Source organism: Podarcis melisellensis (genome assembly GCF_964234715.1).
Source record: "Podarcis melisellensis genome assembly, chromosome: 5".
Classification (NCBI taxonomy): domain Eukaryota; kingdom Metazoa; phylum Chordata; class Lepidosauria; order Squamata; family Lacertidae; genus Podarcis; species Podarcis melisellensis.
In genome coordinates, this window is record NC_138537.1 from 39,900,717 (window position 1) to 39,925,207 (window position 24,491).

The following is a 24,491-nucleotide window of genomic DNA, read 5'->3' on the forward strand; positions in this document are numbered from 1 at the left end:
TTTCTTCTAAGAAGGAGGAAATCCCACAAGGATTATGAGCATAGCTGTGTTAATGGAATGCTAACATTTACTTCAGCTAGTCATTTACTTTAATTGGAGAAAAAGGCCAAAGAGGGGGGAGAAATCTTTGAAAGCAAGTGATTCCTGGTCTTCCTTAATGCTCTGTAGAAATACCATAGAAGCAGTTTTTGTTTGACTGAAACAAAGGCTCTCTGAGTGTGTGTCTGAGTAAATATTTGAGGTTAGGGATTAACTAGCATTCTCAGAGTCTGATGGCAGAAAAGTAGACAACTGTGATTCAGCTGGTGAAATCAGTAAGTCTTTTGGAAGGGTTTTTTCCAGTACTAATTCTCCTTTTTAAAACATTTTTTTTACCTAGTCAAAAACAGAAGAGGTAAAAAGTGGGAGAGATAACAGTGGGAAATCTGGAAAGAGAATCAGCAGTACATTTAGTGTGGCGTTCTCCCCCCAATGCATGAGTGTGGTGTTCTTTTTGCTTTGGGAACAAACAATGATATTAAAGACAGTAAAGCAACTTTGTGTTTTGCATAGATTTTTTTTTTTAGGAGGATGAATGTGCTACTGTGAAGGCTAAACATAATTTAGTTAAATACATAATGGGATCAGGAGTGGTGGCTGTGGAAAAAATGTTCCAATGTCTGTAGAGTACATAAGTCTAAATATAAGTATGAAACTGTCCACCATAAGATATATATGCCTGTGTAAACTATAACAGTTATAAATGTGGAACTGCATTAAATCTTGATACAAATATATAGTGTTATAGGAGCTTGTATTTCCTTAAAACAAATGGTCAGATCTTCGGTGGTTATTCTCTTAGGTGTGTGATGTGTTGTGCAATGTGGAGAATCTTTACCCTCTCGGTGTTTTCAGCTGCCTTCATATTGCCTAGTGGACATGAAGGCTCAGGTATATCCTTCCTCTTTCCTGTATTACTCTTTATCAAATACACTGTGTCCTATGAAATTTCTATGGGTACGATAGTAAGGGCACAAGCCCCAGAGACAGTTGCATTCTCTCTCTATAGAATTCTCTTCAAAATAGTTTCAGATTGCATAGGGAGTTAGAATGTCGGTGCCAGTCAGGGGCAAGGAGAAGCCAGTCTGGGCAAGGAATGGTGTACAATAGAGTATATCTCATTGCAAAGCACTGTTAGGTAGGCCCCAGTATTCATCAACACTGTTCTGATAGTTTAGCGGCAGCCGTGGCTACCAGTGTGTTTCTGGGCCTAGTTCAGAGTGCTGGTGCCCTAAACGGTTTGGAACTGGATTATTTTGAAGATTTATTTTACCCATATTCTCTTCTCACTGGTGAAATTGGTTATGTTGGTGAACACATGAGGCAGGGCCTTCCTGCTGTTGGCCCTGCAGTTGTGAAACATCTTTTCAGTTAATATTTCCCTGGCCCTTTCAGGTCTGGCATCCAAGACCTTAAAAACATTTTTCACTGTTGACTTCCCTTAAGTGAATGTTGGTGATCTAATTCAGCATCTTACATATGTTTATTTGACTCCATTCACTCAGTGCTTCATACTCTGATTGCTGTCACATTTCTCTGTGAGGGTTTAACCCTGAAAAGTGACTAATAAATAAATAAACTGCTAAAGTCAACATTATTTTCTCCTTTCCAAGTTTTAGTAATCCCTCAGTATTTAGTGTTTACTATTTTAAAAACTCTTCTCCCTCTCCTCTACATCCATTATATAAAATAAATGGGGAATACAATGTGAATAAGTGACTGCAGATAGCATGATGTTGCTATAAATGGCCCAGATGGATATTTTTGTTTTGTTTTCTGCCTGAAGTATTTTATAGCAGCCAAGAAGCAAATCAAGTGCTGAAAATCCAGAAGCGGGCAAATAGTTTTTTGGAAGAATTAAAGCAGGGCTCATTGGAACGGGAATGCCGAGAGGAAGTATGTGATTTTGAGGAAGCCAGTGAAATATTTGAAACCAAGGAAGCAACAGTAAGTTATTGCTAAAGACTGGGAACTAAGTATTGAATCCCATTGCCACTTGAGGTAAAACAGAAAATGGTGTCCCCTGCCACCGCCTCCTTCTCCTCCATTGCTCCTCCCCCATCTGTTGCCACCTGAGGTGACTAGATGCAGGCCAGGGAAGCCCCAGCACATTGCAGGCAGTGGGGGAGAAAAAAATAGGTTGGAGAGGTGCAGGTGGCGGTAGCTGTGGCCTCGCTTTTCCAAGTGGCAGCTGTGAATGGCAAATGCAGGAAATGGCAGCGGTGTGCTCCTTGTGGGCCCAGATCTCCTGCCCCTCCCAGCTTGCCCTGCCACCTGAGGCAACTGCCTCACTGAAACTAATGTGTCGGCCATCCCTGTAAAGCAGTAATATGCTTCCCCAAATGCTGAATCAGCTGTCATGTTTTTTGTGCCAAGTTGGGTAGATGGTCTCCAATAATAATTCGTTCCAAGGAGGTTGATTTTCATGTCTGCACTAAAAGATTGTGTGGCAGAACCCATATCGAATCATGGAGAAGACTCCATTTCAAGTACTGTATTAACCTCGATTTTGTTTCTTTCAGCTGGAGTTTTGGACAAAGTACTTTGGTAAGTAAAGAAGTTTCATCCCTTTGAGTATAGTGGGAACCTCTGTCTCTTTTTTCCTACCTTGTATTTGTGTGTCCCCATATTTAGATATGTTTTATTAGGACTTTTCTACACATTTCCTTAATAGCGAGGTTCGCAGCACACTGGAAGATCTCTACAATTTAACCCTTGGGGGCGAGCACTGAGGTCACAGATTAGCCTATTATTTCTGTAGCCTGGAAGCAGAATTTCACTGTAAAGTTCCCCTGTGTCCTAAGCAAGTTCATTCTTTTGTGTCTGCTAATATTTTCTGTAGATGAAGCATAACCAAGAGAGCAAGTTTATATAATGGGGTGATGTAGTTAACTCTTCCCTTGCAAAGAGACATACGGCATATGGTCTGGGTTTCCCTGCCAATGTGTTTTCAGATGGAGATATGTGTGAATCCAGTCCATGTGTCGATGGATCCTGTCGAGACGGCATTGGACGATTTGACTGCATTTGTAACAAAGGCTGGGAGGGGCGCCAGTGCCAATATGGTAACATAATCTTCAATTCTCCCTTTTACTATCAAAATGCAACTGTTGTTCTTGTGTAAGGGGTTTCTCTATTCCTTCGAGTTCAGATTGATAATACAACAATTTTGTATAGAATATGCATGCTGTTCTAAAGCCCCTTTCTTGATGTACAGTAACTACAGAACTTGCAAATGGAAAAGTTATGCTTCTTTCTTTTTAAGTAGTGAGAAGTTAAGGAAATTCCCCCTGCAGTCATGTTACTCCCTCCCCTCCATGAACAGGAGACACACAGACTAACATACTAGTGGTGCTCAGTTATCAACACATTTGTTGTTGTTTAGTCGTTTAGTCGTGTCCGACTCTTCGTGACCCCATGGACCAGAGCACGCCAGGCACTTCTGTCCTCCACTGCCTCCCGCAGTTTGGTCAGACTCATGTTTGTAGCTTTGAAGACACTATCCAACCATCTTGTCCTCTGTCATCCCCTTCTCCTTGTGGCCTCCATCTAGCTCTCTAATCCAGCATTAGTAGCGTGTCAGCCTGTCCCCAGGGTATTGCTGCAGAGGGAAAGGTCTTTCCTGTTTGGCACTTAAAAAAATAAAATAAGCAAAAGGTTTGTGTTTGCTAAGGGCCATGGTTGTGGCAACTTTCAGCAATGTAAGAGGTGCATATTGTGACTGGTAATCCAATTCATTCAGTAAACATGCTTCATATATAGGCTGTTAAATCTATGTACATATTGTAGAATCATAGAATCATAGAGTTGGAAGAGACCACAAGGGCCATCGAGTCCAACCCCCTGCCAAGCAGGAAACACCATTATTGAGGCAGGAGCCACAGACCCACTAAAAACGGTGGGCGGGCAGCATACAAGTAGAAAACAATTCTCCAGCCTGAGAAGAGTTTTAAAACTACAGATTGAGCTATCTGACAGCCACCTGATCCCAGCCTGACCCACAGTTCAAAGGTGCCCCTCATTAGGCTCACTTCAGGTGAGCTTGGAAGGACAAGCTATGAATCTGCAGCTCGTGGTGACAGAGGTTCACTCAGTGATGTTTCTGTTTGCATGTTGTTTGGGAAAGTGAGGATTCAGTAGGTTTTTGCCTTTAAATGCAACTATATCAAATTCCTCCCCTATCTCCAGCTGCAACACAGTCAGTCAAGTTTGTTCTCCTGTTGAGTTTGGATTCCACCACCACCCCCAGTAGTTCACTGCGAGGAGAATCATTATTTCCAGCACAGCTCACCATGTTCAGAAAGTTAATGCTGTGTCATAAGAGAGGGAGGAGACAAATGTTCAATAATGAAAAGAATACGTTCAGCCATCAAATTGTTCTGTTTCTGCACAGTTTAAGAGGAGAAGGTTGAGTGACATAAATAGCTCCTTCAACGAATAGGACTGACTTCTTTCAACATGTATTTTACTTCTTTTGATGCCCAGTGGTTGACTACACCAACTGTTCAATTTCCAATGGTGGCTGTGAACATTTCTGTAATGAGGGCCAACAAGACAATGACCAGTACCGCTACTGCAGTTGTGCTTCAGGCTATCGGCTGGCTGATAATTATACTTCTTGTGAACCTGTTGGTAAGAAAGATGGATAAGCACGAGCTTGGCTTTTCAAATCAGAGGCAGCCACATTATTTAAGGCATAATTTTATAATTCAATCTCTTTGCAATATCAGGTATGTGCCCCCCCCCACCTTCCTTCTTCCTGTTCAGTGGCCTGTGGCATCGTGGAATAGCCATGTAATAATAATAATAATAATAATAATAATAATAATAATAATAATATAATTTATTATTTATACCTCATCCATCTGGCTGGGTTTCCCCAACCACTATGGGCAGCTCCCAACAGAATATTAAAAATACGATCAAACATTAAAAACTTCCCGGTACAGGGCTGCCTTGAGATGTCTTCTAAAAGGTATGTGGTTCTTTATCTCCTTGACATCTGAAAGGGGGGGCGGTGTTCCACAGGGCAGGCGCCACTACCGAGAAGGCCCTCTGCCTGGTTCCTTGTAACCTCACTTCTCGCAGTGAGGGAACCACCAGAAGGCCCTCAGAGCTGGACCTCAGTGTCCGGGCTGAACAATGGGGGTGGAGACACTCCTTCAGGTATACTGGGCCTCTAAATACTATTCAGTAGTATTGCCTCTCTAGCTGCATTCACAAGTATTTAATTGTTACTATGAAGTATAAGGAAATGAGGGCAGTCCTACCCTTAGGCAAAATGGGGGAGCCAACTCAAGTGGATGCCAGGTACCCACAACCCATGCTATGCTGCTGTGAGAGCATAAAAAACATACTTTTTATTTTTTTTACACACGCAGCTTTATTGTGGTCCATAGACCCAAAATACACAGTACAGCAATAGAGTGGGGGGTGTATATGTTCAGGAAGTACAATGCACTTAGATGGGGGCGGGCTGCCATTTTGCAAATAGGAATTACCTCATGCTTAGATAAGTTCCATGGCATCCTAAACATGTGTACTAGGGCAGTGGTTGCCAACATGGTTCTGGCATATGCACAGGTGGGTGCCCACAGAGGCCTCCCCTGATGTCCACAGTGTCCCCTCTCCCTGCTGAAATTAGATTTAAAAGAAGGGTGGCATGGTGGCCTTTAGTGGGGTGGGATCTGTATGTCCTGCCTTTTATCTGTACAGTGGTACCTCGGGTTCCATACGCTTCAGGTTACATATGCTTCAGGTTGCAGACTCCACTAACCCAGAAATATTACCTCGGGTTAAGAACTTTACTTCAGGATAAGAACAGAAATCATTCAGCCGCGGCACAGCAGCAGCAGGAGGTCCCATTAGCTAAAGTGGTGCTTCAGGTTAAGAACAGTTTCAGGTTAAGAACAGACCTCCAGAACAAATTATGTTCTTAACCCAAGGTACCACTGTATAGCTGTGTTTTTAGAATTTTATTGGATGTCTTTAATTTGGGTCACCGTGTGAGAAAAAAAACCTAATAATAATAATACATATAAAATTAGGTTGTAGAATTCTGGACTCTACCATCTAAGACTTCAGGTGGGGTAATATATTCCCCCATGTTTCTAATAATAACAAGAATAACAAGAACAAATTCCCTGCATGTAGTAAATTGGCACATTCGGGTGATGGGCTGTAGCTAAAAATATCTCCTGACGGGTTATGTACAATATGCAATTAGATTTTTTTTAAAAAAATGGGTGCCCTGAAAATTATTAAAGTCCTCATGCAGTCTGAAGTGGTAGAGTCCAGAATTTTACCACCATGTTAGTAATAATAATTTATTGTTACAGTCAAAGACCAGTTCAGAAGCACAACTGAGGCTGCTTTCACAAGAGTGAAATAAACATTTAAAATAATATACAATAAACATTAACAGCTTATAGATTAAAATTAAAATACTGTAGTCACATGAACACAAAAAGACCTAAGATTAAACTAACATGCAGGTGTTGAATGGCTCGGAGGCATATTTCACATTCTCTGGATTGTGGATGCTTCCAAGTGGAGGTTCAATTTGGGAACATAAAATTGGACACCAGGTTGTCATGTTGTTGTTTTTACTTGATTTCCCCCTGAAAGGGTAGCTCTGGGTTAAATGGCATTCTGATGACAACATTGTATGAATTCTGGTGGCGGGGGGACCGCTCACATGCATGAACCCAACAGATCCTATAATAATAGTATTATTGTTTTATTTACTAGATTTATATCCCACCCTTCCTCCCAAGGAAGCCCACAGCAGCAAACATATGAACAATAAAATGTTGTTATTTGGCATAAAAGAGGCTAAGATTCTGTATATCTTGGCATAACATCTAGTTCTGGCCTCAAAGGTACCAAAGGAGTTAAACAAACAAACAAACAAACAAACAAACAAGCAAACAAACAAACACAACTTAAAACATTTTAGTGTGTTATATTATTGCTACAGATTACTTACAAAGCCAAAAGAATTCAGGATTTCCCACAGCTTGAGCTAATGAGAAAGTGGGAAGGAGATAGCTTAGATAATTTATACAACTTCCAGAAATCAGCAAAGTAGCTTTGAAGGCTGGGCTGGATTCTTTTTGACGTAAAGTGATAGAAATTGTACAGACCTTCCTAGGTTATCCTTCATCTTGCCTTTCTTTTTTCTTTCTTTTATAGTGGAGTTTGCCTGTGGAAAAGTCCATAATTTCATCTATAAGACTGCTAAAGTAATTGGGGGAACACCTGGAAGAAAAGGACAGAGTCCCTGGCAGGTAAGAACTAATAAAAATATTCAGCCTTTGAATGGCTTATCAGGCCCTGCTGCTTCTGTCAGTCTCAATGATTGTCAGAACCCCAGGGGTGTCTCTTATTTTCAGAGACCCCCTGGTGAGGCCTTGTTCTCATACTTCTGGCTGCTCATATCATCATTGATCCCACTTGTATGTATTATTTCTTCAGGTAAGTACTCTTTTTTTACCCTCTCCTGTCCTGGCTTTCACTGGTGGATGCAGTACTTGGAACCAGCTCAGTTTTTGCCAAAGACTTTAATGCATCAATCTCTGTAAGTAAGTTTATGATGTGCATCAGAAAGCCATATGAAGATGTTTGTCATTCTAGACCTAGAACAGCAACTTGAGTATATGGGGGATTCCTCCAGATTGTCAGTATTTTGCTGGTGGAATTCATACGCATACTGAAAATTTTAGGTTTGCACAATTATAGTGAATTAAAGTGTTCTGTCGCCCTAGCACAACAAGCCTACTTTTAAAAAGAAACAGACTTTTTGCAGTTAGGAAATGCATTGAAAAGTGTGGGATGAACAAATGATTAATGGGAAGACATATAAACACTTTTCAAGTCAATCAGAATAAATGAATGATGATGAATGCTCATATAACCTTCCCACAAACAAATTGGAACAAATGCTCAGTAAAGGTCGGATATAATCTATACTCCACAGAAGCTTTGTGCAAGCAAGTCGGGAGGAATGCTGCATAAATAGCTCATCTGGAGGAACCTAAGTCAGTAGAATAACCAGCACAGATGTATTGGACACACGCAGTCAAGGATGCATGAATGAAGTCAATAGCTTTCTTCCTCTTCTTCGTTGCAGGTTATGCTGAGCAATAGTGCAGGCAGATTTTTGTGTGGTGGTGTTCTCATTCACCCCACCTGGGTGCTGACAGCTGCACATTGTTTGAAAAGCCTACGAACAGTCAAACTGACATTTGGTAAGGAGAATCATGACTGCATTTCTTTTTAATGTGGGACAACAAAACCCTCAATCGATACTGTTTAAATTCTTTCAAACTAAGTAATGTCCAAGCCATAGATGCAGGGAGTATGGTCCAGTCTAGACTGAAAAGGCTAAATGTGGTGACTGGTACTAACACATGTGATTAGATATAAAGATCTGGCCACCTGTTGCTGAAATTATGGAAGTTACCATACTGCAAACCTGACATAAAGGGAATAAAAAATCTATCTTGGGTTTGTGCTGCTTTGGAAAGATAGCAGAAGGAATTAATTTCTGAAAATTCTATGCCTTCTTGAATCTGTATTGAGTAGGGATGGAATTTATACATCAGCAAATCACATGGTAAAACATTTCCTTATGTTGCAGCTATGGGTTTTGCATGCTGGCATGACTCCTGGTGCTGGTATGACAAAAGCCTTTTGAGTTTAGAAGAAAGACAAGCAAAGGGGGGCATGTTAGAGGTTATAAACTTTTGCATGATGTAGAAAGGAGAGAGTGTTTCTCCCTCTCTCAGAATAGTTCAATACTTCTTTATACAGTGCATCTTCAAACTATTGAATTCACTCTCACAGGATGTAGTGATAGCCATCAACTTTGGTGACTTCAAAAGAAGGTTAAACAAATTCATAACAAAAAAAATTCCTTCCAGTAGCACCTTAAAGACCAACTAAGTCAGTTCTTGGTATGAGCTTTCGTGTGCATGCACACTTCTTATCTGAAGAAGTGTGCATGCACACGAAAGCTCATACCAAGAACTGACTTAGTTGGTCTTTAAGGTGCTACTGGAAGGAATTTTTTTTGTTTTGACTATGGCAGACCAACACGGCTACCTATCTGTAACTGAAACAAATTCATGTTAGTTAAGTCCTCCCTCCATTGTAGAAGCCAGTATACCTCTGAGTACAAGTTGCTAGGAATTGCAGCAGGGGAGCGTACTGTTGCATTTAAGCCTTGCTTGTGGTTTTTCAGTAGGCATCTCTCTGACAACAGGATACTGGAATAGACGGGCCTTTGGCCTATCCAGCAGAGCTCTTGTTGCATCCTGATGGTCTCACAGTTAAAAAAACCCAAAACAGTATTTCTGGAAGACAGCTAGTCAGGCATTTCTCCCCGGTGTATTGCTTTCTATATGCAGGAAGGGCACATTCAAGCATATGATCTCTGACCTCTAGTTTTAAGTAGTACAGCCCTGCAGTGCACAAAACCATTCTTCTCATTCACTACTTGCTTATGAACTGTAAGAATCCTCTCCCTGGCCATGATTCAATCCAAATCTGGATATATATATTTGCACTCTCTCCTTTTCTTTCTCTATGTGCTTTTTATGGTACAACCTCACTGTTACAAGTACGGTGTGGTATACAGTTCTGCTGAATGTACACAAATTCTGCAGGGACACGAGCCTTTTATACTCTACACATAAATTCTGCAGGCATACAGGCCCTTTTTTATACTGCCACTTGTTCCTGTTACGGATTTGGATTTTGCTGAGCCTAAAATGCAAGAAAGAAATACTACCTCTTCTTTATGAGTTCTGCTAAAGTATTTTGAGAGAGGTAAGGTTGACTTAGATCCCAAGAGAAAGGACACTTTCCAAATTTCCCTATTGCCCTTACAGGTAAATATTATCGCCGGCGAACAGAAGAAAGTGAGCAAACTATTTTTGCAGACAAGCTATTGCCTCATGAAAACTACTCTGAACTTACCTCTGAAAATGACATTGCACTGCTGCACCTACAACGCCCAGTTCTTGTCAACAAGTTCACAATTCCTATTTGCCTGCCTTCCAAGAAGCTGGCAGAGCACTTGGAGAGAGAAGCGACACAGGCTGTGGTGACAGGCTGGGGGAGCCAGAGTGAGGACTCGAAGGTGAATTACTCCTCTGTTCTCAACTATATTGAAATCCCTGTGGCACCACGGAATGACTGTGTGAATTCTATGTTGAATTCTGTCTCGGAAAACATGCTCTGTGCCGGGATACTGGGAGATAACCGGGATTCCTGTCATGGAGACAGTGGTGGCCCTATGGTCACCAAATTCAAGAACACCTGGTTCTTAATTGGACTTGTGAGCTGGGGAGAAGGCTGTGGAGCAATTGATAACTTTGGAATCTACACCAGAGTCAGTGCATATCTTGACTGGATCTATCAGCAAATGAAAGATAGCATACTCTCACCAAACACTGTCACAAAAGAAGGATGAGGGAGTACTTCAGCAGTACACTCGGTATGCCCATTGTCTTCTGCTAATAAATACAGAGTATACAAAGTGAGTATGTGTTGTGTGTTGCATTTCTTAAATCAGGAGGTGGACAACTTGTTTGGTTCCAAGGCCACATGCAGGAGTGGCAGGTTGTTGGGAACCACAGGCCAATCACTGCGGCCACAGCCACCCACATAATAACACGTGTGGGACAGAGTTTGTTGCTATTGTCCATAACACCACCTCTTTAACCTCTTGACCTTGGAACAGGCTTAGAAGATCTGTTCTGCCATAGAGACACATTGGAGATGCTGATGTTCTACTGACCACCCAGTAACCCATTGGCATCACTGGTCAGGCTGACCAAGGTAGTCTCTTGTGCACATTCAATTTATGTGCCTGGCAAAAAAAAAAAAAATTAAAAAGGAGGTGGAAATTGGTTGGGTGTCTGGGGGAAAATGACTTTGGCAATCCTACCTGCCATTGCACACAGTGTATATCGACTATATGTGAGTTTGGCTTCATGCGCTATTCCTGGAACGTAACCCCCATGTAAGTTGCATGTTTACTGTACTTAAAGAACTGGTGGGGAGGGGAAGGTCAGATTGTTCCTGAAGAGACTGCCAAGAGCCAAAAGAATTTTGTTGTCTTAATGTTTACATTTTGCATTTCTTGCTTTCATTGTAGTATTTTTAGAACTCTCTCTCCCCTGAGAGGTTTGACTGGCTCCATGTTTATTCTCTTTCTATTTGCCTGGGCCTTTTTAATTTTGTGATTTGTTTTTATGCTGGATTTTTATTGCCTGTTGCAATTTTCTGTTTTCCAGTTGCTTAATCACTGAGCAAGCCTCTGAAAATGCTTTGAAAATAATTATTAATATAATATAATATAATATAATATAATATAATATAATATAATATAAATATCTGCCTTGAGCGCCTGAGGGAAAGACTGTGTCTCAGCGCACAGTAAACAATATATTCTGTCGCCCAGCTCCCTAATACCAAATATTTAACAGTATGGGTTTCTGCTATAAGCAGAAAATATAAAAATAAATAACTGTGGCTCTGGGGAGGAAGTACGTACATTTGCCTTCCGGAAAACATCTTTTTTGCCTGCAAATAGTAGATGCGTAGAAAGTTTGGTGCAAAAGTTCACAATGCCTTCAGAAGACGTGATTGTGGTAAGCATTTCAGGCAGTGGTTTGTTTATTTATTTAAAGTCTTGATATCTTAATCATATTTCTAGAGTGGTTCACAAGAAAGAATCAAACACTTAAAATATAAATACCAAAAGAAGCAGCAGGTAAAAGCCACCAAATTATAATAGCACCATAAAAGTGAGGAAGAGGTTAGCAACCAGCAGCAGTCAAACTTAGCTCGTTTAGCGGGGAGTTTAAGGGGGAGGCCCAGAGTTCTGTCTCTTAGTGTGCGTAGGACCAGAGACATGGAGGGCGAGGGAGTTGCTGCAGTGACCTGTAACACCTGTGCCATGTTTGTCATTCTGCCAGAAAACAAGCGACAGTGCACTTAAGTGCAAGCTGGTTGTCTCGCTGGAAGAGAAGGTGCAGCAACTTTAGGCCTGCCTAGCCATACCTCAAGCAACAGGACAACATGCAGAATTACTTGATAGAACTGAGTTGACTGAGATTGAGCACCAAGATAGATAGGGTGTCCCCAGGGTGGAGAAAGATCGCCCATTGCAAGAGTCTAACCCCTGGAGGAATGTGACGCACAGAAGTAGGACAGTCACAGACCACACTTTGTCATTAGAGTTGCAAAATCGCTTCCAAGCTCTCACCTTGGACACCGATTCTGGGCTAGGACAGCAGTTGCCAACCTTAGAAGACACAAAGGTGGCTATGAAAGGTACAGTGCACAGAACAATTATTGCCACCCCCACCCTCAGTGGAGAAAGAGACAGAAGGCGATGGATTTGGAGGAGTCTTTTTCCATTCTTGATCTAACCCCATCAGATCCAAGGCTACTGACCATGGATGAGTATGCTGATAACGTACTTGCTACCTTCTGTGGAGACGACATTAGAGAAAGGGAATTGCAGCCTTGAGATGACAAGCTGGGAGGAAGGAGTAGGAAGTACTCAAACCATAAGCTTGTAACTTATCCCAACAATATCAAAATAAGATCCAATAAACAAGAGGGGAAGACTCGAGAACAACAGAAGCAGACCTCAGAACACTCCAAGCAGACTTTGGAAGGCCTATCCCATAGAATGATTCCCGCTACTCCCCAGAAGAGGAGGAGGAGGAGAAGAGTGGTGGTGATAGGTGACTCCCTACTGAGGGAAACAGAGGCAGTATTGTGTGGAGGAAACAGTATGTCACAGGAGGTGTGCTGTCTTCCAGGTCCAAAGATTCACAATGTGACGGAGAAGTTGCCAAGTCTTCTAAAGCCCACTGACCACTAACCCTTTCTGATTCATGTGGGTACAAATAATACTGCCACACATAGCCTGCAACACATAGTGAAGGGACTATGAGACACTGGGAAGGAAGTTAAAGAGATTTGGAGCACAGGTAGCCTTTTTATCATTCCTTCCTGTTGAAGGTAGTGGCCAACGAAGAGAGAGGAAAATACTTGAGGTAAACCACTGGCTGTGCAGGTGATATCATCAGGAAGCAATTGGCTTCTTGGATCATGGTCTCCGCTTCCTTGAAGTAGGACTTCTGGCGAGAGATGGGCTGCACCTCACAGCAGTTGGCAAGAATGTGTCTTGGGAATCTGATCAGGAGAGCTTTAAAATAGATCTTGAGGGGCAGAGAGAAAACTATAAGAACGACAAAAGAGCACCTGGCACTGGGGATAATAGCTTAATTGATGCACAGGAAACTGAGGTGGCACTCCAGAAACCTGCTAAAGGGCAAGAAACTACAGGAAGGTAGCAGCTGCAGGGAACAATTCATGGTTTCAGTTGTCTCTACACAAATGCACAGAGTATGGGAATCAAACAAGATGAACTGGAGCTTTTAATACAGGATGGCAAATACGACCTGGTAGGACGCGGGTGGCGCTGTGGATAAAAGCCTCAGCGCCTAGGGCTTGCCGATCGAAAGGTCGGCGGTTCGAATCCCCGTGGCAGGGTGCGCTCCCGTTGCTCGGTCCCAGCGCCTGCCAACCTAGCAGTTCGAAAGCAGCCCCGGGTGCAAGTAGATAAATAGGGACCGCTTACTAGCGGGAAGGTAAACGGCGTTTCCGTGTGCAGCTCTGGCTCGCCAGAGCAGTGATGTCACGCTGGCCATGTGACCCGGAAGTGTCTCCGGACAGCGCTGGCCCCCGGCCTCTTAAGTGAGATGGGCGCACAACCCCAGAGTCTGTCAAGAATGGCCTGTACGGGCAGGGGTACCTTTACCTTTACCTTTACCTAGGCATTACTGAAACCTGGTGGGATGAGACTCATGACTGAAATGTAGGAATTAAGGGATATAACTTGTTCAAAAGGAATAGATCAAACAGGAAGGGAGGAGGAGTAGCATTGTATATAAAAGATGTGTACACTTGTGAAGAAATCGATGACCTGGAGCATGAAAAGCAGATTGAGAACATACGGGTAAAAAATGGAAGGAAAAGGCCCTCTCTCTGGCAGGCACCTAGCTTAGCTCAGATGGTGGGCACACCCCTTTGAAGTGTGATCATTTATATTAAAAAAGCACCATAATTAGAGTACAGTGGTACCTCAGTTTAAGAACTGCTTACAAATGGTTCAGTTTACGAACTCCCCAAAACAAGTAGTGTCCTGGTTTGTGAACTTTTACCTCAGTCTAAGAATGGAATCCGAATGGTGGAAGGGCACCGGCTGCGGGAGGCCTCATTAGGGAAAGCACACCTCGGTTTAAGAATGGACTTCCAGAAAGGATTAAATTCGTAAACTGAGGTACCACTGTAAAGACATTTTAGGATCTGATCAGCTTTTGAATTAAATACTCTTTTCTTTCAGCTGAAAGGGTACCCCATCCAGAGGGCCCAGGCTACTTTGTCAATATTTGTGGTAGATTAATCATCAACAGATAAATTCCCATAGCTTTCTTTGCTGTTGATCTAAATAGCACTTTGTCCTTCCTAATCAGGTAAGAGACCACAGTCTTTTTATCTTACATTGTCCTGGGGGCTGCTTCCTTTAGGAAAAGGGGTGTTAGATGGAACCTGGAATTTTTATTTTGCACATTTCCTTTCAACATCCATACCATTTCATTTCTGATGAGGTTTCAGTTGCTTGATGCCCTTACCCTGTAAAGATTGGAATTAAATGTGTTACTTGAAAATTTTATCTAGTATCCATCAGTAACTGTAAGAAAGTCAACGGATAAGCTATGCCAATCTGATGCCTTCCTCAGACTTCAAACAGGACAGTCAAAGGAACTGGCTTCTCTGCTCAAGATATCAGCTTTACCAATAAAATGCAACTATTCTTTGCTATTTGAGTTTGAACTTAATAGAGGCTTCCATCTTCTCCACATGCAGATTTGACAGTAAGAGCAGAGCAGCTGAGTTACTATTGCAATGCATTATGCATTAACTGACTGGTTTTAGACGATAGTTAAAATCCTTCAAAGTTGTGAATTGTTCTTGCCTTTTAATCCCTTTATTTCTATATTTGTTTCTCCCTTAATCCAGCCCCTACTCCCCGGTTTTGCTCCCATTTTTCCTGGTTATCTTTCATCTCCTGTGTTTGAGCAATACTTTGGTGTTCTTTTTCTTCCATGTGTAGGTAACTTATACGCCAAATCCCGCTAAATAGTCTACCCACTTCAGCTGTATAATGGCTAAAATTTCCTCAGGTGTGGCCTTGCTTTTACTAGTGTACTCCCTCTACAGCAGCCTACCAAGTTCATTGTCAGGTAGGTACTTACTATCCACAGAGTGCAACTGTGACTGTAGATTGGAGATGGCTTAACCTGTGGTGTTCCATATGTTGTTGGACTTTTTATCTCCCATCAGCCCCAACTAGCATGGCCATTAGTCAGGGGTTGATGGGAGTTGTAGTCCAGCAACAGCTAGATAGCCACAGGTTAGCTACCCCTACTGTAAAAAAGAGAGGACAATATGAATATCTATACCATAACTAAGACCTAACACTATCAGTACTTAACTGTAAGCACAAGAGGAATTCCATCCTAAATCACTGTTGTGGCCTCCATTTTACTCTGGAGTAAATTTCTACCCTGGGATTAACCCTGGAGTTGCATCACTGTCAGCAAATATTTTCCCCTTTCACTTACTGTATTACATAAGGGGGTGGGGGAATGACCTAGTGTGCCTCCTACCTAACTTCTTAGCTCTACACACAAGGAGACATGAAACAGAATCCTATCCATGCTTACTTGGAACTAAGTAACATTGTGTTGAATGTGTTACTTCCTAGTAAACGTGTTTAGGATTTCAGCTTGAATTTTTTTTTTTAAATGTATTGGGTCTTCAAAGGAAACATGGGAACATAACCCCACCCCCCTGTTAAACACTTTCCTCTACCCAACTGCCTCGCCTAAACCACAGATCCCTATGGGGAAACATTATTCCAAACTTTCAAAAGTGAGTCAAGTGGATGTCACTGTACAATTGATGTTCTGTCATGTATGTGATGAAAGCATACCAGGCCCAGGGCCGGCACTATGATGAACCGCCCTGAGACCTCCGGGTATAGGACAGTATATAAACTCAATAAACAACAACACGTCACAAGGCCATTGCCTCAGGTGGCAGGATCCTGTTTGGCAGTGGAACAGACTCCTACGAGAGGTGGTGGACGCTCCTTCCTTGGAGGTTTTTAAGCAGAGGTTGGATGGCCATCTGTCATGGATGCTTTAGCTCAGATTCCTGCATTGCAGGGCGTTGGACTAGATGACGTTTTGGTCCCTTTCCAACTCTATGATTCTGTGATCCAGGAGTGGCAGATCCTGCTACTGAACCTGCTCGTTGTCTGCAGGTGAAGTGGCCGCCACTGGCACTGATGCCAGTGCTGATACCTGTGGCCTGCCTTGGGAGACATCTGCTCCAGCAGCTCAGCAACAGCACTTGAAGCCAGAGAGGAGCAGCACCTAGATCAAAAGAAGCCAAAAGAGCAAGCCACAACTTATTCAGGGGTCTTCCTGCTTCCAGCTTATCTAATTGGTTCACCTTCTCCTTCTGGCTCTTCTGATTGGTGCTTTTCCCCTGGGTTTCCTGGGCGTCCATTCATTTTGTGTTCGGTTCTGCTGCTGTTGCTGCTGTCGGGAAAAGCAGGGAGCTGCATTTTGCTATGCTGAGAGACATGGGTGTAGCCAGAATTTATTGGGGGGGCAGGTTTTATGTTGAGGGGGGAGAGAACTGAGTTATCTGTGACACTGTTGGTCAGTTACTTAACTTTTTTTATTTACTAAATTGTTGGTATAAAATTGCTGAATGAAGTCTGCAGGATTACAGGTTGAATGGAAGAATCAAGGTTCATAGTGCCAGCTCATTTTGCTTTCATACCGGTAGTTTTTCTGAGAAAAGACGAGGCAAGCCAAATCCTGAGAATTCATAAACGTGCCAACCATTTCTTGGAGGAAGTTCGCCAAGGAAATATGGAAAGAGAATGCAATGAAGAAAGGTGTTCGTTTGAAGAGGCAAGAGAGATTTTCAAATCAGAGGAGAAAACGGTGAGGAATTGAACTTGAGGAAATCTAATGCTGGTTTGGACAGTTGTGAAATACAATGAGATATACCTATCCAAATACCCCACAGAGTCAATCACATCAGATGGGCATAGAATAGTCTGCTGTCCCACTCATATGGATCAACATCATAATTGTTTGTAATTATTTGTTACCCCACTCTTTAGCTGGAAAACCTTCCAGAGCAACTTGCACATTAAAAAAAAAAGAACACCGTCCCTGCCCTCAGGTTTACCGTCTAAAAGACGTATGGAAGAAAGGATGGGAAGGAAGAGGGGGGAAATAGTTAGAAAATATATAACTCAAACTCATAACTTACTAAAATCAAGAAATAAAATCAATGATTAAACATAACGAAAGTGTCTTGCCTTACCCATACTCTCAAGTATGATGGGTGGGGCTTTACACCAACTTCCACAGGTTATACGGAATGTCATACTAAAGAGGTAGGTGGGTCACTGCCTATTTTCTCTCCTATGACCCAGACCCAGTATGAATGGGATAAATGTACTATGTAAGAACCTGAGTTAGTAAGGCAAAGATTTGTAGCATTGGAACAATGGGGGATGGCAATATATAGAAGTAGGCAGTTTCATCCATCAGAAGTATCTTAATTTAATACAGAAAATCATTTATATATTTTTTTTAAGATGGAAAGTCCTTTCTGATTACCCAGCCTGTTTACCCAATATTTTATTTTTTACCATTTTGCAGGTGGAGTTTTGGTTCATGTACAACAGTAAGAGATCTTCATTTCCTTCTTTTTTGTGCTGTCAACTGGTTCCTAATGCAAAGTAAAGGCCAATAAAGCCCTCAGAAGCTTCATTTGGTCTCATCCCTCTTGATCTTCCATTGTTCATTGAATACATTTTTGTTTCTGCCAGGCTTTTGGCTTGCTAGGCTGAGGTTTTTTTTAAATGTATACTGATATGTGTTAGATTATTTTCCCCATCTCCCTTGTTTAAGTGTCACAAATTTTTACCGACATTAATTTTGTACGTAATTTTAATGTTGTAACTGTGTTGTGTATTGCAGAGCGTAAAGCATTTAAATAAATAAATACCTCTCTCCCCTGCAAGACCATCTTTTTAATGCCTTGATTTTTATCACAAGCTTCTCTCCTTACATACAGATTTAGACACTTGTAAAGAGAATCCCTGTAAGAATGGTGGCATCTGCAAGGTTAAACGCTATATAACTGTTTGCACTTGTCCTCCCAGATTTGGAGGGAGCCACTGTGAAATAGGTGAGTACAGAATATGGGCTGATATGAACATTTGTTACCTAGTTTGCTTGCTTCCCTAAGATATTTATATGCCAGCCCATAACACTGAATGGCTTAAGTACAAAACTGAAAACAGTTCCATGCACATTTAAAACATATGGCTTCCTCCAGAGAATCCCGGGAACTGGAGTTTGTTAAGGGTGCTGGGAACTCTTATCTCTGAGGGATATATTACAGTTTACAGACTTCTTTGGCAGAAGTCCTTCTGTTGCCCATGTAGCTGCATTACAGCACCTGTTGCTATTATGTAATACCATCTATGACATGTTACGTATAATGACTGCCTATTATGCAGCCATATCATAGCATCCATTACACATGATAAATAATGATCCAAAATAAAATGTATACTTCTAATGCAGAGAAATCTGAATGCTGGTACAAGAATGGTGGCTGCTGGCAATATTGCCAGGACAATGAACGTTCGCTTCAAGTGACCTGTTCCTGTGCGTTGGGATATATGCTAAGTGAAGATGGAGAGAGGTGCACACCGTCAGGTACTTAATACTGACTGAGATGCCCCTCATGTTTTGGAATAGCGCTTTCCATCTTACAAAATGCTTCGTTCTCATTTTTCCCTCCTGCTGCTGAAAGTTGAAGCAAGGTTAGCTTGCTCCTAGCCACTTAGAATGAGTTTATAATTCTGTGAAAAGTATCTCCTACGTTCATACCAGCACAATCATTCTAGCAACATAGATACCGTATTAACTGCATGCTTCATTGTTTGCCTAGGGCCAAGCTTGCATTTTGTGAACACCTGGAGCCAAACATCCCACTAAAATGAACTGTATCCTGCAGCATGTTTTTATTTGCTATGCAATTGTAATTGCACCTGCTGCCACTTAATGGCCACTCCAAATTATGAATTCAGCTTTCCACCCCCATAAGGAATTTCCAAACAGCTGATTCCTGTCTGATGCATCCAGTCTTTTTTTTCTAAAAAAAAATGTTTAGGGGTACTCTCATTTTCCTACTCATATTGAAATACTGCCCCTCAATGAGGCCACACCTAGATTCACAAAATGTTTAGGGGTATGCATACCCCTGTGTCCCCCCCCCCCGAAGAAAAGCACTGGATGCACCACACCACCAACCTTTTGGCTCTCTGTTTCCCAATACTAAGTCACACCCTTCAGAAATGGGAACCAATTATCCTGGCCTATCTGTACATTACAGTGTTTTTGAATGCTTATTATTTACATGTACCGGTATATCCTGCGTTTCCACCTAGGCCCTTAGGGCAAAGTGCATGGTTCTCTCTTTTATTTTCATACCAACCATTTGAGGTAGTAGGATAGGCTGGAACCACTGGCCTAAGGTCACCTAATGAGCTTCATGGCTGAGGAGGAATTTGAACCTGGGTCTTCCCAATCCTATCTCTAAGGATTTGGTACAGTTAAGGAGGTAGGGAATGTTTCTCTCTCCCCACCCCCTTTTTCCATTGATTCAGAAGGGGTAGGGGAGAAATCTTCTGTGGTGTTGAAAGTGATTATTCTTCCTTAGGTTCCTCACTTTTCATGTTACAAGCAATGAGATATAAATGCCAGGAAATGTCATGTGGTGTTGCCACTTTCATTTACTTGTCTAAACAGACTGCTTTACACACAGCAAATTTGTCTAATCCCACCCCTTTTAAGATCGCTTTCCCTGTGGACTGGTTAAGAGATCAACACGCTCTAACAAGGAAGGATCAGACGAGTACAACCAAACTATTGCTTGGGATATGACTGGGACAGATACAAGAGTTGCTCAGGAGAACGTGGCCCACTGGAATCAGTCATTGGCTCACAACTCCTCAGCAAGCCTGAATGACACGATGGAGGGAGAGGCTGAGGAAGAAGGCACTGAAGAGATGAAAGGAAACTTCACAGACTCCTTCAGCTGGCTCAACTTCAATAACAGTGCTGAAATGGATGGTTCCAGGGTAGTTGGAGGCTCATTCTGCCGCCCAGGAGGCTGTCCCTGGCAGGTACAGATACTGTTTTGACAAAATTGCTTCACTTTACATTGTTGTAGTTGTGCAATGGTAGGGCCGGATCGTATGGCCAGTGAATTAACTTTAAACACACAGCAAAATAGCACTGTGTCTGCACAGTGAGCATCTGTCATCACCTCCCCTTCAACAGCATGGCCCCATCTGCACTGTACATTTAAAGCTCTTTAAAGAGGCATGGCTTCTCTCAAATAATCCTGGGAGCTGTACTTTGATAAGGGTGTTGAGAATTGTTAGGAGACCTCTGTTCCCCTCAGAGAGCTGTAATTCCCATTTTCACAAGAAGAGGGAGTGATGGTTAAACTACTCTGGAAATTGCACCCTGAGCAAACCACAATTATTTGGGGGGAAAGCATGGCTGTTTCAAGTGGTGTGATCCTGCTTCAAATGTATAATGCAGATGGGCCTTTGTTGGAACATTGTCCCCTAATGTCTGTTTGCTGGATCCTGTGGGAAGCTGCAAATGTATCCCACATACGTAGAGACATTTGCTGCACATCATTATATCTCTATATAAGACCCCCTTCTTGCTTTTTGTTTCACAGCTAAATAACTGAATTACCTTTAAAGAAAATTCCCATACATATATTCCTTCATCTCTCCCTACATTAGTGGCTATTTATCTCCTTTCCTTGGATTTTTGTTTTCTTTCCATAACTTGTTAAAGGTTCCTATCTGAACATGCCTGCAGTAGTAGTAGTAGTAGTAGCAGCAGCAGCAGCAACAACAACAACAATCTTATATGCCTCCATCTGATTAGGTTGCCCCATCCACTCTGGGTAGCTTCCAGGAATTAAAATATGAAACACAGTAAAGCATCAAACATCAAAAACTTCCCTATACAGGGCTGCCTTCAGATGTCTTCTGAAAGACTGATACTTGTTTACAGTATTTCCTCAACGTCTGATGGGAGGGTGTTCCACAGGGCAGGCATGAGTGCTGTGTAGAGTGTATGCATATTTGATTGTGTGAATCAACAGTGTTATTTCTCCCCGCAGGTACTGCTCCAAAATAAGAGAGGTTACGGTTTTTGTGGTGGCAGCTTAATCAGCAGTCGGTGGGTGCTCACTGCGGCACACTGCCTGGATACAGTTATCCCACATCAAGTTACTGTAGGTGAGCCACAAGGACAATCAAAAGATTGCATGGTTTGTTCTTTTCCAAGCATGCCCCCAAGAAGATACAATGAGCTCTTACATCTATCATTGTTTCACTATTTTTTTTAAAGAGCCTTCAAGGTCATTGAGATTAGTGCATATAATTACAAACTTTTACAATGTTGTTGTCAGTACCCAACAAATTGCCAGTTTTTAAGTTAAACCTGTAGATGCACTTTCATGGAAGACTTGATATTGAAGTGCAATACAGCAAACCCTCAATTAACAGTGGTACCTCTAGTTACGAACTTATTTTGTTCCGGAGGTCCATTCTTAACCTGAAACTGTTCTTAACTAGAGGCGTGCTTTCGCTAATGGGGCCTCTTGCTGCCACTGCGCCGCCGGCACACGATTTCCGTTCTCATCCTGGGGCAAAGTTCTCACCTCGAGGTAACTCTTCCAGGTTAGCAGAATTTGTAACCTGAGGCATTTGTAACCTGAGGTGTTTGTAACTCAAGGTACCACTGTATGGGAAAAATGACTTTGGCAATGGCACCTGCCATTGAACCCAGTGTTTTTTTACTACACAGACGCCCCGTGCCCCCACCTGTGTGTGACAGCGTATACGTCCAGTGCCAGGAAGAAAATAGATAGATGATAGATAGACAGACAGACAGACAGATAGATAGATAGATAGATAGATAGATAGATAGATGATAGATAGATAGATGATAGATAGAAGATAGATAGAATCATACCAGGAAATGGCAAGAGAGAGCTACAGAAAACCTCCCCAGAGCCTGAAGAGGACGTCAGTTTGGGTGGAGGAAGCCCTGGAGGCATAGTGGGGCTTTGTTTAGGCTGCTTAGCTGCCCCACCTAACAGCTGTCGTGTGGGGTAGTGCAGCAGTAGCCGCTGCTTTTCCACGCATACTCCAGCCTCCAGCCAACCCAAGAGCTTCAACTCCAGATATTCTGGTCTGGCTTGGGGAGAGAGCTGGAGAGCAGGAAGAAAATGGGCATTTAGAGATTTTTTAGAGGGTACACCCCACTTACGTGATTTTCGCTTACATGCCAAGGTCCTAGAACGTAACCCTTGCGTAAGTGGGGAGACACCTGTACACAGTTTTGGCTTTTGGTGTGATCCCTGGAACCTAATACCCACATAAGCTGCAGACTTATGGCAGAACGTTAATTGAGTAAGAGACTGTGACTTAAAACATTTTGGGTCTGCACACTAAAATTGGTTTCTTTGGATCCTTTTCCTATTTATTTAAAAATCAGCTTTAATTCCCTGCCCCCTACCCTGCTTCCATTAGGAACAACTAACTGCACAAAGGTATCACACTCTTCTTACATTTCATTTGCCTTTCAGGAGATTTTGACAAACATCAGCGAGAACGGCATGAACAAAAGGTGGGAGTTCGACAGTACTGGAAACATCCTCAGTATGACTCTACAAACTTCAACAATGATATTGCGTTGATCCAGCTGACCAGCAGTGTGGTTTTCAGCGAGCACGTACTCCCCATCTGCCTTCCTAACCCTCAGCTAACTACTTTACTGATTGGAGAGGGGGCATCAGGAATGGTTAGTGGATGGGGTGCTACGCATAGCAAGGGTAAGTCAACTCGCTTCCTCATGAAAGTCAGCTTGCCTATTGTGAGCGCAGACACTTGCCGGCCGTCAACCGAGAAGCTCATCACTGACAACATGTTTTGTGCAGGCTATACTGAAGAAGCACAAGATGCTTGTAAAGGAGACAGTGGAGGACCTTTTGCTGTAGCTTATCGCAGCACTTGGTATCTCCTGGGGATTGTCAGTTGGGGGGAAGGCTGCGCCGAAGTGGGAAAATATGGGGCTTACACACGTGTATCCAACTACATTTCATGGATAAAAGAAACCATTGAAAGCACAACTGATTCAGAAGGACTTTCAAGTTCCCTGTAACAGAAGCAATTTTTTAGTATACATTTGACAATTATTTTCAAGTACTTATGTACACAGTTAACACTGCAGGACCGCTTCCTCAGCTGTTCTTGAAAGTTGCTCCAGTATACAGAAATATGAGGCATGGGAGAATTTACACACACACCTTCAGCTGGGGATAACTTTATTTTAATAACTTTTTTTAAATGAAGATTTTGTAGCCAATTTCCTTTGAGTAATAGTGTGTAGTAAGTTTAGTTCACTGTTCTACACACATACATCTTGCAGTAGTCTTGAAGCAGTAACCAGGATATGAAAGAGGACTCAAGCAATCAATGTTACCTAGCCACGGCAATTTATTTCTCATAATTATTCCAACTTAAACTTCATTAAATATCTAGTTTGCAGCCCCCCACCTTGCTGAGCATGGTGACTTATGTAACCCCAAATACTTTACAAAGTAACAGTCGTATTTTTGGACTTGTTTTTGAACATAAGAATTGTAGGCAATTGCTGTTTTGCATGAGAAATGTATGTATACTTGGTCTGACGTGTCAGGGATTCTCCCTGGCACCCAGTCAGATTAATGGCATAAAAAAAATCATTAAATTAATTTTCAAGTGTCCAATATGGAAAGTTATTCTGGCATAGACTTAGCCACTCATGTTACTATACTGTTTTTTGTTTGCTTCAACAGCACAGGAGAGGTATAATTCCTTTAAATTCTCTAGAGCAGGAATAGCTAGCTTTCTTTGGCCAAAGGGCCATCTTCACACAATGGGGTATAGCCAATTCTCTTTTCTGCTGATCTGTGCTGATGAACAATGAGGGGGCAATTTACATCCACAGCAGGGAGCTGCTCAGAGAGACACTGATCTCACCACCCACCCATGTGTAGTAAAGTAAAAGACTACTAGTGTAACTAAGTCAGTCACTAGACATGTGTATATAACAATGGCAGGCTGTGTATTTGTATAAAAAAAATACTGTAGTCACACCTATCAATCTGCAGGATTCAGCAGC

At 42.2% G+C, this 24,491-nt stretch overlaps 1 protein-coding gene and 1 long non-coding RNA gene across 2 annotated transcripts; both read left to right on the top strand.

The window, feature by feature from the left end:
* Positions 1–24,096, top strand: PROC (protein C, inactivator of coagulation factors Va and VIIIa). Its single transcript, XM_081912542.1, has 16 exons — positions 1–314; positions 842–930; positions 1,826–1,986; positions 2,562–2,586; positions 2,994–3,104; positions 4,525–4,671; positions 7,234–7,328; positions 8,171–8,288; positions 9,933–10,514; positions 16,990–17,150; positions 17,880–17,904; positions 18,298–18,411; positions 18,813–18,947; positions 20,088–20,419; positions 21,442–21,559; positions 22,915–24,096. The coding sequence occupies exons 2-16, from the start codon at positions 849–851 to the stop codon at positions 23,487–23,489; spliced, it is 2,781 nt and encodes a 926-aa protein (XP_081768668.1). The 5' UTR covers positions 1–314; positions 842–848; the 3' UTR covers positions 23,490–24,096.
* On the top strand, positions 3,116–3,935 carry LOC309370326. Its single transcript, XR_014168519.1, has 3 exons — positions 3,116–3,415; positions 3,593–3,815; positions 3,894–3,935. It is a non-coding gene; the product is annotated as an uncharacterized lncRNA (long non-coding RNA).
* Positions 24,097–24,491: the final 395 nt, after the last annotated feature.

Bases quoted from the DNA above. Each gene is read 5' to 3' on its own strand.
- PROC (XM_081912542.1), top strand. From the start codon at position 849: ATGTGTTGTGCAATGTGGAGAATCTTTACCCTCTCGGTGTTTTCAGCT. The intron at 7,329-8,170 runs GTAAGAACTAAT...TCTTCGTTGCAG, and splicing joins AAGGACAGAGTCCCTGGCAG to GTTATGCTGAGCAATAGTGC. The intron at 17,151-17,879 runs GTGAGGAATTGA...ACCATTTTGCAG, and splicing joins TCAAATCAGAGGAGAAAACG to GTGGAGTTTTGGTTCATGTA.